Below are 18,878 nucleotides of genomic sequence, written 5' to 3' on the forward strand. Positions count from 1 at the left end.
CGACGTTACAACTCATAAATCTGAAAATCGATTCTAGAGTTAATAATCGTTTAAAAAAAGATGTAAGACTTTCCCATATCTAATGAAGGATAGAGTTAGAATATTCAGTACTTCTCGATTCCTACAATATATAAATATAATTTCTGCATCTCCCAGAAGAGGCAAATAATGAGTCAAGCCAGTTTTTGATGTTCAGATGTAAAGCGCATTTCAGTGAGAGCGTTCTGCATCGATTTTGTTCATATTAAAGTAACTTTATGGTCAAATCAATCACATATTCTGAAAATGAGACGCGAGGTCAGAAGTTTTCCAACGAATGATCGCGTATTGGAGCAATGGAAAGGAATGAAGTTACGCCATCTCTTGACCAGCCCCACGAATATATGTAGTTATATACCCAATATATTTATTATAAAATGCTGGAAATCTTAAATTTTATCTTGTCTCACTGGTTAGTCTCAAGAGTACAAAAACGTACTATAACAATCTACATTAAAGTTTACTTTGAGCAACCATTGAGGTATAAGTGTTTGGTAAAATTCTATATTATTTAAACAAATTTATTAAAAATGAAAACGTAGTTGCATAGTTTACTAAAGCTTCACAACATGTCTCTCCATTTATTTTTCAAAAGACTTCCGAAGAGTATGAGCTATTTCCATTGTAGTTTTCTACATATGCCTTCCTTCTTCAGAGTGTCCCCACTTGAAATAACTGTTTGTTCCGAGTAAATTGTGTTCTTTGCAATTTTTTGGCAATAAATATAACCAAATCCACATTTGTCTTTGGTGAGTGTCTTTTAAAAGGCAAATAACCGTCGACGCTTTTACGCCTTGCAAAGTGTTTTGCCATTTTTCTTCTCAGACTTACGAGTTTACCAAAATAAAAATTTTGTTGTTTGAGTGTGTATGTAGTTATTTATAATATATATTTATATATGTATATAGATGCAGTTCAAATGTGTCTTTGCTTTATTTAATTTTGGATGTGATATATGTTTCAGTCGTAAACAATAGAGAAAGCCATGTAAGTAATTTTAGATAAATGGTATATACCAATACATACTCACACATACATATATGTATATGTGAGCACTACTTTTCTACCTTGAATGTTAGTGCCGTCATAGCATTGTTGTATTTTAGTAGCTTTTCCAATGAACTGCAACTATTTTTTACGAGATACACACCTCTGAAGACATAACTCTCCACACTTGATAAACGTCAACAAATTGAAGCTGCAACTACAGTCTCTAGCCGTTTGATTCTCACTATTTCTCTGATTTAAGGTTTCACTCTATTAAATGCTACTTCCGATATTGATTTTCAGAAGCGATTATTCCTTCATTTCTTTATCTTTTAGAACCACGTACACTAATTATAAATCAGCCAATTTTGCTTTGAGTAAATGATGTTATCGTATATTATAAAATTTGCCGTCGGGTACTCGATTAGCATGCGTTGGATCAGTACACTGTCGACAGCTATTCAATCGACTCCAGTGTTAGGCTGATCTCGCTGACTGTGCGTTCAAGACTAGTGAGGGATATCTGGACCAAAACTGAATAACAGGAAACTGTTGCGTTTGCTAGGCCATTTATTTCATTTCTCACTAACTGCAAAATGGAAACGGGCCGGAGCTTCGTTGCCTTCTTGCAATTCACCACTGGATGGTTGGGCTTCAGACCAACTCAGCGAGCGATCAACTCAACATTCATATAACTTGACCGAACCTAACCGCATTCGATTCATGCTTGATTTTGCTGAAATAATCACTTTTGGAAAACATATATAAATTAATGACTTAGTCGTGTTCTCTATATGCTTTCGATTGTGCTGTGTTCAAAATACAGTAAATAAAGTAGTTTAAATGAAAATATATTCAAGAATTTGAATGAATTACCACAAAATCCGAATTCTGCAAAATTTAAATTCTTTCGTTTTATGTGAAGCACACAACTATAAAATGGGCGTGACAAGTGGAAAGACGAGCACAATTTTTGCGCTCGAGCCAAGCAATTCTCCTTCCGCGCCAAGAAAACTCATCAGAAATCTCAGATGTACTCTCACACCATGTGTGGCCATAATAATACAAAGGACTTACATCAATTTCTACAAATGACACACACATACATATTTACTTACATGCTTTTAAGAACGTGTAGTACTGCAATACAAACAAATCAGACATAAATCAAGGCAAACATCTGTCAAATTGCAGTCTCAACTGAAGAGCAAGCAAAAACCAGAAGTTATTAAACATTGTAGAAACAGAAAACTTGATTTTTTTTCCTAAATAGATTATACAAATTTACACTCATACATACCGACACTGATGCGATAATGTACATACAAAGCATAACAGTAAATTTGATAGCAAACGTCAACTATTTTATTATCATTTTGTGATAATTAACAGCCTCTGTGGCCACCGGTAAGATAATAGTAAAAACAACAACAAATTCATAACGTCACACATTATCAGTCCGGTATCTTGTCGAGTGTTTACAAAAACCAGAAACTAAATGTAAACTGCAAAAAGCGCGCCACTTGTGAAAAAGGTCTAGGGAAACACAAGCTTTTGGTATGAACATGCCAATGGCTAGTCTAGAAGCAAGAACTCAGTTACATGCCTACTAGGTATGTCTGTAAGGCGTTTAAATAGAAGCTTATCGCTTGTTTGATTAGTTGGTAGATGTGAACTTAGTTGCCTCTGTGATAAATCTAACTATATTAACATACATACATATGTACTTGAATGTATTTAAGGGTGCGTCACAGCAAGAGACTTCCATAAGAGATAAAAAGTAAACAACTTTTTTTTTAGATCTTCGCTCGTGCAGCAGTTGAAAAATCTCCGAACCACCTTTTCGGTATTTTGGGAGTACTCATTATTTTTATCGAATTAAAATCATAATATTTTATATTGTTGATTGGGAAAAGTCCGAAAACGCTCTAACCGAAAGTGACCGCGCTTAAACTAAGGCTTAGGCTTCAGTTAGTGACTGACGTTCCGCCCTTCCATAGTGACAACGTAGCTATTGTTGCTCTATCTTGATCACATTTGAGTAATGTTGCCATTGGTCTTATCAGCTGATTTTGTGCACGTTTTTGTCTCGGTCAATAACTTAAGCTTTACTGTGTTCTACGAGGAGACCATTGAAAACACTGAGAACCTGTAGCATGTAATACATCGGCTCCATTAGAAGGGGCGACTTACCGCAGCGCTGGAGAAGATGAACTCCTTCGCTTTTTTCCGTCTGCGGATCATCTTATATTTCTCTTCACTACATACTCGAAAATGGATCCCCAGTTTAACTCCTTGTTTGCTTTTGCTATTATCAGAAACAAAAACTAATTGTGTTTGACGTTGTGATAAAAAATTACTGCATCTATGATTTTTACATAGATTGACCTATCGATGAAAGTGGGAACCTTCGACCGTAACTGCGGCCGTCATTTTACTTTGCTGGTATAAATACCTTCTTTAATATAAGCAAAAGCATCGTTTATTGTTCCCATCGCTCCTTCACGATTCTATAACTTATATCATATAAAAAGGTTCGTTATCATTATACTTCCCTTTATTAGATATAGTTATAATTCAAAACAAATCGAATGATCTTATGTTATTAATTTGTTCCGTAAAAGTGCAAGTGATCATTGAGATAGTATATCTATGACTAGGTTAGGTCAGCTTAGAAGGCAGTTCCCTCAAATGTGGGGTGATCACACTAAAATTGAAGGATAACGTTTCAGGTAGCATATTATATGAAATACTGAGGCTTTATCAATACAAGCAAATATTTATAGATTGTATCGTTGTCTTGAGTATATCCTCAAATAAAATAGTTTTCTATACAAGAATTATTTGATAATTCAGTCTGCATGGCTTTTGCCAATCTCGACGGGTCCCAAAAATTAGCAAAACTTTTGAATAAAATGAATGACATCTCACAAACTGAGGCAGAGGTTCACGTATATAAAGGCAGACACGTGGCTAAATGAATTAAGGTCGTTAAGAATTTGAAAATTTCGCATATCTGGAGATGCCAATTGTAAAACTTTTTTACTATGTTGATATATGTACATGCCCGTGGAGTACTAAAATTGTAAGCTGTATTTATTGCTTACTTTGTCTATAGTAGCTGCTAAGGTTAGGTTCGTTGTGGTGACTTTGGCGTTATTCGTTTGTTAATAGAAATGGATCTACGATTTTTTTTTAAATTTTACGAACGCAACGAAGAATAGTTTCGACAAAAACATGCTTAAAGTCTGAATTTCGGATTTAACCAGTGAATTTACTTCGATAATAGGGCAGCGAAAACTAAAATAAAAATTGTTTAGTGTAAACTTGATATTTAATTTTGAAAAAATATTAACATTTATTTGTTATTCTGTATTCATACTTCTAGACTAGAAATTTATAATTTTTCCTTTTTTATATTTTAAGTTATTTACTTTTTTGTTTTGAATTATTATGTTCTTAACTTTCTAATTTAAATCTGTATATTATTTGAATTGATTTTTTTTTACTATATAATGTGTTAATCCCTTTAAATTTAGATAATTCGTTAAGTCTGCTTTCCAACTAAGTGCCGGTATTTATTTATTTTTCTAGTAGTTGCACGATTTGACTGTGGTGTAAAATATTGTTGCATAGTTTCGGGCGCTGTAGACAGTTTAACGGCGCTGTTTAATTGTCAACTAGCAGCTCGGCGCGCGAAGTAGTACAAAGTAATTTCACACTCGCTGCCTTTTGCGCGAATTTTATGTTTTAAAACTTTAAATAAAAAGATTTACTTTATGGTGTTTCCGGTTTGTTGCGTTGCCGAGAGTCATTTCGGCCACGCCCAACACCGCTTGCTCTTGTTAATACAATTGTGGTCACAGTACATCAAGATTTAAACAAGTGCAGCCAACTCCACGCGTTCCGCCGGCCTACGTGGCTGCGAGTCCGAGCCCACGGTATTCGTACAAGTAATTCGCATTCAAATTTATTAGCTCATTTTTACAAATTGTGTGTGGCATTTAAAGTGATGTTGCTAGTGGCAAACTGCTGGCCGTTAAAAAAATGTTTGCCGCGTGTCCGAAAGTTATGATGGGCGAACTCAGGAGCTGGGCTCGGGCTAACGGCACTTGCTGCTTAACTCACAACTCATAGTTCATTTGGGTTTTTTGCTCGCCTCGCACTCGGGTTAGCAAGCAGCGTTTGTGTTGTGCATGTGCGCTCGTTATCGTGTCCACAGGGATGACTTTAAACCGGAGTTATGAGATTTCGACTATTTTGCCATGTAGCTTCTTTACGTTGTTCTGTGGTTTTCACCATTCTCGTTAATTTCTTGTGTCTTGTTTTTTTTTTGCTGCACATTTATCACAATTAACACGGTCAAATTACCACTTGTTCAACAAAAAACAAAAAAACTGCGTGAATTGGCAAAAGAGGGTGAGGCAGTGAGGTGAAGTTACACACTCATATAAAAAGTTAAGGGCTAAGGCGTAAAACCGCCAGATAAATGTGTGGAAGCAGATTCTAGCATTGTGGCACGCGGGTGGCATCTCTGGCCCGCTGACTTTGTACTCTCACATTTCGCTGCCTGAAGCTGCGCACCTTCAGTGGCGTTTAATAAAAAAACAAATCTCTGCAACCCAGTCGTCGCTGCTGGCGTTGCTCCTCCTGGCAGACAGTTGCAATATTAAGTTGTGAAATAATAAAATACTTCGTTATCCATTGACAGTCAGCGACGTTGACGCGTGTATTCGCACTTTGTTTACTTTTTGCTTGAGCTGTTGCTGAGGTGAGTCGTTTTTTGGACTAAAGTTCACGCGAAGTACTGCGCTTCGTTGACACGCCCTGTAGGAAATACGCGGTGATGTTTCACCTAAACTTATAATCTGCACTAACTTCTGTTACGAGGGCTGCTATATATATTTCTGGCCTAATAATGAAAATAGGAATATTTATCAACGAAAATGGTTTTATTGTTTTTCAAAATATTCTCCATCAAGATTTATACACTTTTCCATGCGCTCAAACCAATTTTCGAAGCACTTTTTCCACTCCGATTGAGACATCTCCAAAACATGGTTTTTGAATGCTTCAACAGCATCTTCTGGCGACGAAAATCGTTGACCACGCATTATTTTCTTGATGTGTGGGAATAAAAAGAAGTCATTGGGTGCCAAGTCAGGGCTGTATGGCGGATGAGTCATCCGGGATGACCCATCAATTCGACGTTTTGGTCGGTCAAAAAGGCGCTGGTTTGAGCCGATGTGTGGGAGCTCGCATTGTCATGGTGCACAATGATTCGTCTTCTCTTGTTCGTTTTTCGAATTTCTCCGAAGACTTCAGACAAACAAATGGTGGTGTACCACTCAGAATTGACCGTCCTACGTTGCTCAAGCGGAACAGTCGCCACATGACCAGTTTTGCCGAAGAAACAGGCGACCATTTGCTTCGAAGTGCTTCTTCCACGAACAACTTTCGTTGGATTTGGCTCGTCTTGGAAGACCCACACGGTCGATTGCTGTTTTGTTTCGGGCTCATACGCATAGATCCATGATTCGTCACCTGTGACGATCTTATAAACGTCTTTTGAAGCACCGCGATCGTATTTTTTCAGCATTTCTTTACATCAATCCACACGAGCCTTTTTTGAGCGATTGTCAAATTGTGCGGGATCCAACGAGAACAAACCTTTTTTACGGCCAGGTGTTCATGCAATATCGAATGTATGCTGGTGGGAGAAATGCATAGGCATGCCTCTATCTGAAGGTATGTTACATGATGGTCTTGCATTATCAGTTCACGTACGGCATCGATGTTTTCTGGCACAACGGCTGTTTTTGGACGACCTTCACGGAATTCGTCTTTGAGCGAGCGTCGGCCACGACTGAATTCGTTGTACCAGTTTTTCACAGTGCTATAGGATGGTGCTTCATAGCCATACAAACATTTTAGTTCATCTATGCACTCTTGTCGTAATAATCCACGTCGAAAGTTGTGAAAAATGATCGCACGAAAATGTTCATGAGTTAACTCCATCTTTTGGCCGAGATGAATTTTTTCATTCCCTGTTAATAAAACAATTCACGATTAAATGACAAAACGTTCTGAGTGATGTTATGCTAAAAAATGTCAAACTTTCCTATGGGAATGTCAGTTTGCTCCTGGTAACACTTAGTGTTGCCTAGGCCAGAAATATATATAGCAGCCTACGTAATAAATATGCAAGCTTTTGGACATGAATTTCGTTAATAAATAAAAAAAGGCTCAGGGTTTAGATGAACATTAAATGTTTTCTTCTTTAATAGCGTATTTACCGCTTACGCGGTAACAGCCGAGTTTACAACAGCGTGCCAGTCGCTCTTCCTTTTTCTGTTTGGCGCCAATTGGAGAAACCAGGTCCTTCTCCACCTTGTCTTTCCAACGGGGTGGAGGATTTGCTCTTTCTTTGCTTACTCCGGCGGGTGCTGAAGTGAAAACTATCAAGGCTGGAGTGTTTTCGTCCATTCAGACGACATGATCTAGCCAGCGTAGCCGCTGTTTTTAATTCGCTGAATTGTGTGAATGTCATCGTATATCTCATGCTGCTCATTGTTCCATCGAATGCGGAAAAGACCATATATAAATAAATTTTTCGCAGAACCTTTTCCTCGAAAACTTGTAACGTCAATTCATCAGATCATCAACATCTTACACCTGGACGGGGATGATAAGTGACTTATAGAGTTTGGTCTTTGTTCGTCGAGAGAGGACTTTATTTCTCAACTGCCTACTGTGTCCGAAGTAGCACCAGTAGATTGAAGAAGTTACAAGATAGGGAGTCGTCTTGTGGGAAACCTCGCTTACTATCGAATGGCTCGGAGAGGTTCTTCCCGACCCTTACGGAGCTTTTGGTATTGCTCAACGTCAGCTTACACAGCTGTATTAGTTGTTCGGGGATACCAAAGTCAGACATAGCGGCATAAAGGCAGCTTTTTTTCGTGCTGTCAAAATTCTCTTTGAAATCGACGAACAGGTGGTGTATATCGGTGATCTTCTCATGGGTCTTTTCCAAGATTTTTCGCATGGTGAATATCTGGTCAGTTGTTGATTTTCCAAAAAGAAGCTAAGGCATACTCCTTATCAGTTCCTCCTGCCGTATTTGAATACCTCGACCGGCAATTCATCGGTTCAGGGTTTCAAAACATGTTTTTGGTTGACAGTAAAGTATTATTATGAATTTGTTTTCCTGTCTCAAATTATATAAAGTTGAGTTATCATAATTAATGTGAGATTTTTCAGGTATTAACTAATTTCTCACTGGGAGTTTTCAGAACTGTTCAAACAACCGAAAAAATTGAAGTAAAACAAAGAAACCACAATTGCTGATGAAATATTTAGCACCAGTTAAAAAGTTAAAAGTTCTCTCATTCAAAGCGAAATTGTTTGGCAACAGCAACAATGAGTCGGAGACTGTTTTGTCATGATGCCTCATTGTTTCGCGAACACGAGCGCCGAGTGTCAGCAAGCCAAAGCAAAAAATGGGTAGCCACTCCGGCACTTCATTAAGCATTTAAAATGCTTACCTGCTGTCAGAGATGTCAAAGCGGCAATTGGTGTATGCGTAACGCATAACGGTACATTTGTTTATATTAAAATCTCTGCTTCTATTTGTTTTACGACGGTATAAATGACAAGTCCGTGTCCTTTCAATTTAACCAAACGCAAATCGGAGGTGTGTTCACACCACCAACCGCCTGCTCTCAATCGCTTACCCCCCCACCCGTTGGTGTGCGCATCAGTCCTTTGGAGGAAATGACAAATTAGTCGTGTAATAAAATAAAAAGCCAACCGGCAACTATTACTGCCGTTGTGAAAAGTTGTTGGCAATTTGTATTATTGTGTTGCTGTTACTGTTGTTGTTGTTGCTGTTGGCAGGCAGTTTTTTATGGAGAAACTTCATAAATACCACATTGCCACAATAAACGAAGTTATTTATAAGCATCAACACACTGACAACCACACAAATGTGGGGGCAAGTGGTTGCGGTGGAAGGAGCGAGGACACGCACTCTCATTTGTTGTTGTTGTTGGTCTGCCGTGTTGGGTAATAAAAATCACGTATACGCCCTGGCTGCTTGGCGGTGATTATCGACGCTTCTTTGGTAGTTGCTTGTTTATTGAAATCGTTTGTGGCGCACGTCTGAGCGTTACACCAACAACTATACACATTAATTTGGCATCAATGAGACATAACTACAGGCATGCATACATATATACTTACATAAGTGTGCACTGGCTGCGTTTATGCAAGCAAATAAATTACATTTTTTAGTTTAAGTGCAGTTTTTGAAATTTATCCTTTTTCCCATACATTCCTCCGCACCCGCTCGTCCCTGCGTCCTTTCGTTTCTTCGGCCAAAACGCGCTGCGTGTGGACAGAACGCAATGAATGCCAACCATAAAAATTGATTTGATATATTAGTTTGACTAACGAGCCATCAGCGTAACAACAACAACAATGACAGCAAAGAAAAGCACATAAAAATCGCGTTCGAAGACTCGACTCGCGCTGCCATGGCGGCTTTGTTGTCTTCGCTGTGACCGTGCTTCGATAAGTAGTTGCCACTAAATTACACTTGGCCACAAGTTAGTGGCAACTTGCAAGTCTTGGCTGCCTACCTACTACCTACGAGCCTTAATTTCTATATAAATGATTATTATTTTTGTTGTTTGACATTTTAATAAACTTTGCTGTTCGCTCTGGTGTGTTGTTGTACTATTTGTAGTTGAGTTGTAAAGTGGAAAGCGTGGCGGAAGGGGCTGCACTAAGTGCAAGAAGTAATTATTCATCGCTTGGTATTTGGTCCTTTGTACTGCAAAAGTTGTTAACTCGCAGCAGAACTCGTAAAATTGTAAATGATTATGGTTTTGGTGTGACGCTGAAGGCTATTTAGGGCTGATGGTAGCATTTTATTGCTCTGGAATTAATGCGATACCCATTTTTAGATACAAATAGTCTTTGTTGTTATTTTAAGGTAATAAATATCCGAAGAAGTTGTAGTTCACATATGCATAATAATTGCCAATAATGAAATCTAATTGCAAACTACTCTTATACTTACTTAGCGTTGGCAGCGACTTATGTAACTAGGTATTAATCACCTAGTGACTTAGCTATAAAGACTCTAATTTCTTGCTCGTGTGTTTTTATAATCAAAAAATGTGATGAGACTGGTGACACACAAGAATTTTCATAATGAAAGCAGTTTTTGAGATATTTTTTTATTCATATTTAATAAATTTTAGCCATAATTACATTTTGCACTGTGTCCAATGTTTTTATAAAAAACTGAATAAATATGTATATATTATTGTATATATGTATATGTAAAAGTAGTTGCGTTATAATAATCTTTGGTATCGGATTCACCCTGTTAGGGATTGAAAATATTAGGACTAGTAAAAAGAAATTCATTATTTTTCGAACAGATTGCTTTAGTAATCTGTATCTCGCATTGTATCTGGAGAAGCGGGTTACGCTAAGCGTTAGAAAAACAGGATACTTGCCGGAGTGTTGTTTGAGTACGTCTCAAAGATGTTCATCCGTCTAATAAAGAGAAAGTACAGCATATTTTATGGTTTTACTTCGATCAAGGCGAAAACACAAGCAAAGCAGCTGAAGCGAAAACGGTCGAGCTCAAATCACGGTCAGCCGGCGCAAACGGTGGCCAAGCTGGGTCAAGAAGGCCTGTTTACTGTGTGCTGGTGAGATTGGGAAAGAATCATTTTTTATGAGCTGCTCTCTTATGGCCAAACACTTAATACGGGCCTGTACTGTTAATAACTGTGCCGCTTGAAGTCTCAGAATGGTTTGCATTCGGGCACGTGACTCGAATAAATTCAGGCCCAATTTTCGCCCACTTTTTGCAGCATTTGGGTAGGGCCGTTAGTCAGCAATAACAAGCCGAATACTTTCTTTGAAGGCGCCAATGACCTTGGGCTTAACAACCTGGACAAGCGACTTCATATAATCCCACAAAAAATAGTTAAGCAGTGTTAAATCACACAACCTTGGTGTCTGCGATGCGCGCTGTATGTTCCGGAGTAGATCTGTTCATTATGAATTGAAAAATGATGTACAAAAAAACAACTCCGAACTTTATTGAAAACCACACGTCTATGTCGTCCCTTTCAAAGTAAACCAAAATGGTTTACTCGGAGCGGTCGTTTGAATGCGGATGCGGTACGATATTGGTTGAATATTTGGCGAAAATCCAACGAAGAATCAATGCAGTACGCGATGGTGCAATATCGTGGTTCAAAAACCAACAGTTCCGACCGCTTTTTATACTCTTATATAAGGTTATATACTTGTATGTATAAATGATCAGGATGACGAGAAAAGCCGGTTGACTGTCTGTCTGTCCTCCGTCCGTGCAAGCTATAACTTGAGTAAAAATTGAGATAACTCGATGAAACTTGGTATGCGGCTTCCTTAGTAAAAAAAACAAAAAATCGGGGTTCGTATATAGGCGTAATCGGCCACGCCCACAAGTCGCCTTTAACCGAAAACATATTAAGTGCCATAAATAAGCACTAAATTAAGATATGAAGCTGTAATTTGGTACAGAGGTTCGCAGTAGCAAGAAGCACCCATGGAAATTTTTTTTTGAAAAGTGGGCGTGGCCCCGCGCTTTAAATAACAATTTGCTGAGTACAAATCTTATAAGAACTTCTGCCGAATGTGAAAATGGATTAAATCGGATGATAACCCCGCTGACTCCCCATATAACGGTACTTTTAAAAACTACTAAAAGCGCGATAAATCAATAATTAAATACTCCACAGACAATAAATTTTACCAACGAGATGTTATGAGAGAGTTTTATGGGAAGTGGTGTCAGAACTGGATGATGGGCGTGGCACCGCCCACTTTTTGGTGAAATCGCATATCTCGGGAACCGACCAACCGATGTCTTATATCACAATGTGAAAATAGACGAAATTGGAAAACAACCACGCCCACTTCCCATATAGCATGAAATTCCCCTTGGTTCAAATTAGGGGAAAATTCTTCTCTTATAATGGTATAGCTGTATGTCAAAAATCGGTTGATTCGGACCAATACTTCCCCGTATACTAATTTAAAAATTTTCGAACTTCCTGGGGACTTTGTACCGTATATATCGGCCAATATGTGAGTTATATCAATGCAAATGAGAAATTGTGTTTTATTCAAAGCAGTATATCTTTATGCCAAAAATAGATAGATTTGAGCGAAAACGTAGCCTAGCCCCTATATAACTAATATCGAGATTTTCGAACATCCGGCTGACTTTACTCTATATGATTGGTTTTACACCTTGAAGTATTTCCCTGGCTTACTTATTACGAATAGCTTCACTCGAACAACGCATAACACTCAAATAGTATTCCACGTAATCGGAAAGCATTGTTTCGCAGTTAACGTTTCACGTTAACGCAACGCTGTTTTTCGAATTAATTAAGTGATTTTGGAACTAATCTAGCTTTCACTTTTCTTAGGCCTTTTAGCTTTTAAAATGGTTTTCGCTGATCGTTCTGATATTCTAACGATGCTGGTAAGATCTCTCGATTCTCAAACACCAATTTCTGTATTTTATTGATGTGATGTCTGTCCTGGATGTGCTTCGTCATCAACGCGTTATCGACCTTCTTTTAATAATTTGTACCAATCGAAAGCACTGGCTTGCGACAAACATCGCCTTCGGTGATAATGAAGGCCCTCTTCACCATTCTTAAATGGGTTTTCGAGTGAAATTTAAATAAAGTAGTTTTACTAAATATTATGTGCTCACAGTAGTATAATAGCTGTTTTATATTTCTTTAAGATTTAAGATGTTAAAAACATAGGATTTTTGTTGCAAAATATTAAAAAAATAAATAATTTTTTTTTTCAAAGAATTAAAGTTAATTCATATAAATTTAATAGTAAACATATTTTTGGGGCATTATGACAATAAATAAAAATAAGTCAAGTGGCAATCTTATCGCTGTCAGTTTACTTAATTTAACACAAGAATTTAAAGGTTTATGTTACTTCTGAACAAATTACACTCTTAATCGCAGAACTCATTTCTTTGTCCACATATCATATTTTCTTAGACAAATTACACCTCTGCATACCGCTTAGTATTCGTATTGGATAAGTGAGTGTTTATACTCCGTTTAAGTCCCGGCCAAATACGAGTACTTATGATAAATGAAACGGCCATATGGCATATTAATGTTTGTGTGTATCTGTGTGCTTCAACGCAAAGTGAAAGTTAATAATCCAAGCAATAAATCAAATTTAATATACTCACGTATGCATAATATTATATTTACACCTGACTTATGGCTTACGGCGGGCATTTTGGGAGATCAGTGTCAAGTTAGTGAAGCGCTTTGCTCTTTCTTCTTGGCAGCGATGCGTAGTGAAATCATTGTACAAATCTCATAAAGAATGAATCATAACGATGCTTCGCCGTCATTTATTTAGCATCTGTTTTGCATTTCAAGCGTCCTCGGAACCCGCTCCGGAATAATGCTGAGCGATAGTTAAATTGAAATAATCTGCGTCCAGCGCCATTAATGTGCGCATTTTCCAAGCGAGTGCCTCACGTTCTGTCGGCTTCGTTGCCCCCTAAATGTGTCTTAATGCAAACATTTCGTATGGAATAAATTGATTTTTTATTGCAAATTCGGGTGAATGCTTGTTGTTTGTATTGCTGTTTTTCTTTATAGTTCTTGTTTACTGTTTGATTTTGTCTATGGCCCTATAGCCCTCTGTCATTTGACAACGTTGCATTTTGAGCGCAAATAACTCATTCCATTTCGTTCACTTTAATTTCCTTTACAGATGGCGAACCTATCAAACTTCCAGACAATTTGGAGAGCTTGCCAAGAGCTGACAGTTTCCCGTCACAGCGACATCGGTGGAATACAAATGAGGTCAGTTTTATTTACATTGATTTGAATGTACATAAATTTTGCATAAAAAATGCAAAAAAAACAAAAAAGAAAATAACAAAATATATGGAAGGGTAGCGACTGCAAGTAGCGATGGTAGTGATAGAAAACATTCGAATCGTTTTTGCAATAATGTAATATAAAAGTGAGGTACTTGAGACCTTAAGAGCAATTCTGTTAGTACAGTTTTTAATTTTGAAGAGTATGTGTATTTATATGGCATTCTGTTGAGTAATACAGCGTTTAGTACTCCATGCTAAGATCAATTAGTTTACAGTTTTGAAAAGTTACTAATGCACAATTTACGTACCAGCCAGAGCGTAAGGATAAAGATGCTTTATACATCTATTAATTGGCATAAATTCAACGCCGAGCGTTCGCCTGGAATTTGATATCGTAAATAAAAGGAAAAAATGAACCGGAATCCTTCGAAATTTTCGATTATTTATACTTTGTTACTTAACGAAAGGAATTATAACCAATTTAGAGTTTTTTGTATTGATCGCCTCACAATCTTGGAGGAAGCGATTGGTTCGTCTTTGAAGCAGGGGTTTTCAAAGTGATGCAGATTCCATTCTTATAAAGGATGATCAAATTCGAGATTCCCAGCTTTTTTGAAGAAATAATGGTCTATCCGTTGAGTCCAACTGGCGAATGACACGCGTGATGTTTTGCTCAAGGTTCGAAGCGCGATTGTTTGCATTAACTTCAGAGCTTACACATCCCCACAGGAAAAAATCTAATGATGTGATATCATACGATCTTGGTGGCCAATCGATCGGTCCAAAACGTGAAGTTATCCTCCCACTCTCTCAATAAATCTATTGATTGAAGCGATGTGAGGGAAGTGTTGAAACCAAATGTCGCTGAGATCACAAGCTTCAATAATCGGTTATTATGGCGCGATATCGGCCGCCATTGACGGTTACGTTCCCACCGACATCATTTTTGAAGTAATATGGACTGATAATTCCATCAACCCACAAACAACACCAAACCGTTGGTTTTTTGCATGTAATTGATAATTTATTCGGCTATTGTAGCGTTATCTTAATAATAGATGCCTAATTCTGTGAAGATATTTCGGAAAATTAAAAAGTTGTCTATACAATTACTTGAGTTTGAGCGGTCAGTTTATAAGGCAGCTGTATGCTATAGTGATCTGATATCGGCATGTCTGACTAATGAGTAGCCTCTTGGGGAGATGAGTGCCAAATTTTAGATCAACATCTCAAAAGCTGAGGGACTAGTTCGCCTATGTAGAGACGGCTAGACGGTCAGACAGATGGACACGGCTAAATCGACTCACCTTGTCACGCTGATCATTTATATAGTATATGCTTGATAGGTTCTCGGAAGATTCCTTCAGGGTGTTGCAAACTCCGTAGAGAACTTAATACATAAACTCTGTTCAGAGTATGATGATCCGTCAAGGCGTTGAGCCCCCCGATTGAAAGATGAATTTTGTTTTCTCTTTCAGACATTAAGTAAAAATTTCGAAGCTACTTCTTTTTGAGAAAGTTAAATGATTGGCTTATAGGGCCACACGTGGAATTTTAGCAGAATTGCATATTTCAATTCGTTTCCTCAAAATCTTCAATTTTGTATGTGTGCTGGAGTATTATAGTTTGTGACATTTGAACGTAACGGTACCATTCACTTAAACTGCCATTCCTCAGCACTTGATCTAAGTATATTCTGACAGTTAAACTACTGTTAATATTTCAAACCGCAACGGCAACAACAAAAGGATCTCAGCTGCATGGCATACCAAAATAAAAACAATTGGGACGAAAAGAGCAAAAGCGACAGTTATAAAACAACTATAAGTGAACGAAACACATTTCGCTCGTGTCACTACGAACACGATGAAAAAGATATCAATCGTTTTCAATTCTGCGAAAAACTTAAGTCGCGTACACGTGACACAGCTAAAAGAAGACATCAACTGCGCTGACAAGTTGTCACTTTTAAACGGTGTGTTGACATTAAACAGATTTTATGGGAAACTCGTGACTTTTTTGTTGTTGGCACGCGCTCATGCCCAAGGATTCAAGGAATGTGCTTAACTGCCACACGACCGCACGATGCGGTCAGAGGTGAGTGCGAAGGGGGTTGACTTGATGAGCATAAGGTTGACTGATTAATGTTTGGAGTTTTTGTTGTAACTGGTTTGAGTCCTTGTTTAGCCAAAAGTTTTTTTTTTTGGCAGAACTTTTAGTTTTTGTTAGTTGTTTGGTGGACTTGCTTGACAGATTTACATATCCACTCGGTGTATTTACATTGACTCTCTTCTCGCATTGACTCTAATCTCACTTTTTGATTTGAGATTTGAGATATGTTTGAGAGTGTTTTGTGTGCATTTAATTCAATATTAGAAATAAGAATTTCTCTGGCGTTGCTTTCTAACTATTTAACAATTTGTTGCCGATCCAATAGAAGTCTTCGTGACTACCACGTTTTATCGCTAGTTTTTGTTCTAAGTCCATATGCTTTGTTCGACTCAACTTCTAACAATTCGCAAAAACTCTCATGTCAGACGTACCAGCTGAATTAGCAATGCTTAAAGAGTCACATCTCTTAGATGAAAATATATATCCGGTTTCTACTCAGACAATGTTGGTTCTTTCTAACAAGAAAATGTGGAGTATATTACGAAACGTAAAATTTATGGTACGATGCTGCGGTGATGTACCGCTGTAAGATGTACTCACTCAATCGTCCTCAGCAAAAACCAGCAAAATATTTACTTAGTCCTCTACTGCTCTATTATCTACCATAGTAAATGTTTCCTCTACTCAATCGCAACCCATAGTTCATGATAGAGCTTTCTTTATTGTATGAAATTACCAAATAAGTATTTGAGAATATACTGCGAACACTTCCTTGTCTATGAGGTGATTATCATATTTTAGCAATTTCCAAGATTTCAATTATCATATTGTATTTTAGTAATGATATGATATGTGTAGTGCAATACATAAGCTATTGGTGGCAGGTAGGTAGGAGTGCAACCTTGCTGGCTTGATGGCTTTGACGTAGCCCACAAAAAATAGTCTAACGGCGTCAAATCGCACGACCGAGGCGGCCAATTGACTGGGCCATTTCGTGAGATAACACGATCACCAGATTTGATTTTCAATAAAATAGTGACATTCGCCGTTTTGTTGGAACCACAAATTGTCCAAGTCCACATCATCCAATTCGGCCCAAAAATATTCGGTTATCATTGAGCGGTAGCGATCCCCATGCACAGTAACATTTCGGTCGCGATCATCACGGAAGGAGTAGGACTCAATGACGCCGCCGGCCCATAAAACGCACCAAACCGTAAGTTTTTCAGGATGCAATGGTAACTCATGGAGTACGTGTGGATTGCTGCCTGACCAATAAAGCATATTTTGCTTAATGACGAAGCCATTCAGCCAGAAATGGGCCTCATTGCTGATGATGATTTTTCGATGCAATTCCGGATAAGTTTTAAGTTGTTGCTCAGCCCAATTCACGAACATACGCCGATTCTGGTGGTAAAGCTGGTTCAGTTCTTTGCGTCAATTTGATATTGTAAGGATGTAGGCCAAGAACTTTTCGCAAAACTCATCACAACGACATCACAGAGATGCCCAACGTTTGAGAACGACGTATAAGAAACTGATTTGGGTTTTCCTCAATTGTTGCGCTAGCGGCAACAATATTCTCGACACTACGGGCACTTCTTTATCTTACTGGCACGGAAATATATTAACTGTGCCTGTGGATTAAAATTTTTCCACTAGAAGCTCAATTGTTGATCTGACAGAACGATTATAACGACCATAAGTTGGTCGTAGCGTTCTCAAAGTTGAGGCCACTGACTCCGAATTTCGATAGTAAATTTTAATAATTTCGACTCGTTGTTGGGTCGTATATTTTTCTAAGATGAAATAACAAACCTTACTGAAACGAAAAGATAAAAGAGCGGGAAAAATGTGGCGTCGTTTGCTATCCTTATCGGTCTATCTTTGTAGCGCCCCTATTGAAAATCTGTTATATACAGCCTTTGCAGCATTTCGGGTTTTATAAACTTGTTTGATCCTGATCTGTGCTTCCGTTATAAATCGCTAACCTAACCCAACCAGTAATTTTATAGCTTTTCCCGATTTTTCTTTTAAATTCCGGCTACAACTATGCATTGTTGCTTTTGTTCTAATTTAATAACTGTTTGCCCAGCTGTAATTGAGGTTTTGTTGCCGCGAACGCGCGTAAAAATCACGGTGACGCGCAATTTAAAAAGTTAAAACTTTTTACCGTTGTTTATGCAGAAATTTCCGGCTTTCGGCAAAGACACTTTTTACGTTGCATTTTTTTTAGTTTTTGCCAAAAGTACGAGTATTTGTTTGTGAGGAACAATTTAACTTTTTGATTTTTGCGCCGTGAAATTTGGCGTATTACTGTTGGCGTTTCCCGTGTTTCGCTGCCCATTTCGCTGAGGTGCTTTATAGGCGAAAATGCGCCGTCGTTTTCGGTTTTAAGTTCGAAATAAAATGAAAAGCGTGTGGCCAGCCGCACCACAACGCCAATGACATAGCGGCTGGTGCGCGGCCTGCGGCTGCGGCTGTCCGGCGGTGGCATCCGGTTGCGGTCGAGGTGTGCTGTGGCAAGTGTCGTGGGTCAAGTTGGACTGTCAGTGTGGTTGCTGAGCCTCACACTACGCACCTGAGATGCTTGCGGTGGCTAAAGTGATGCTGGGCTTATACACGCTGTAGTACTTTGTTCCGGTAGTGTTGTTGCTGTTGTTGAACTTTTCGCTGTAAACGTAGCAAAATAAGCGTGCGTAATTTTATTTATGTTTGGCAGATGATGTTATTGCATTTTGTATGCACAGCGACCAGCAGCCCATCTCACACACACATAGCCAGCCAC

The 18,878-nt window shown here is 38.2% G+C and overlaps 1 protein-coding gene across 12 annotated transcripts in view; it reads left to right on the top strand.

The window, feature by feature from the left end:
* LOC105227681 (uncharacterized) overlaps positions 1-18,878 on the top strand; it is a 125,719-nt gene that overhangs the window by 74,843 nt on the left and 31,998 nt on the right. For all 12 annotated transcript variants that reach the window (XM_049450900.1, XM_049450896.1, XM_049450901.1 and 9 more), the window contains one exon: positions 13,867-13,958. In XM_049450900.1, coding sequence (XP_049306857.1) covers positions 13,867-13,958 — 92 coding nt within the window. The remainder of the gene's footprint in view (positions 1-13,866; positions 13,959-18,878) is intronic.

This window comes from Bactrocera dorsalis, chromosome 3 (genome assembly GCF_023373825.1).
Source record: "Bactrocera dorsalis isolate Fly_Bdor chromosome 3, ASM2337382v1, whole genome shotgun sequence".
NCBI classification, from domain to species: domain Eukaryota; kingdom Metazoa; phylum Arthropoda; class Insecta; order Diptera; family Tephritidae; genus Bactrocera; species Bactrocera dorsalis.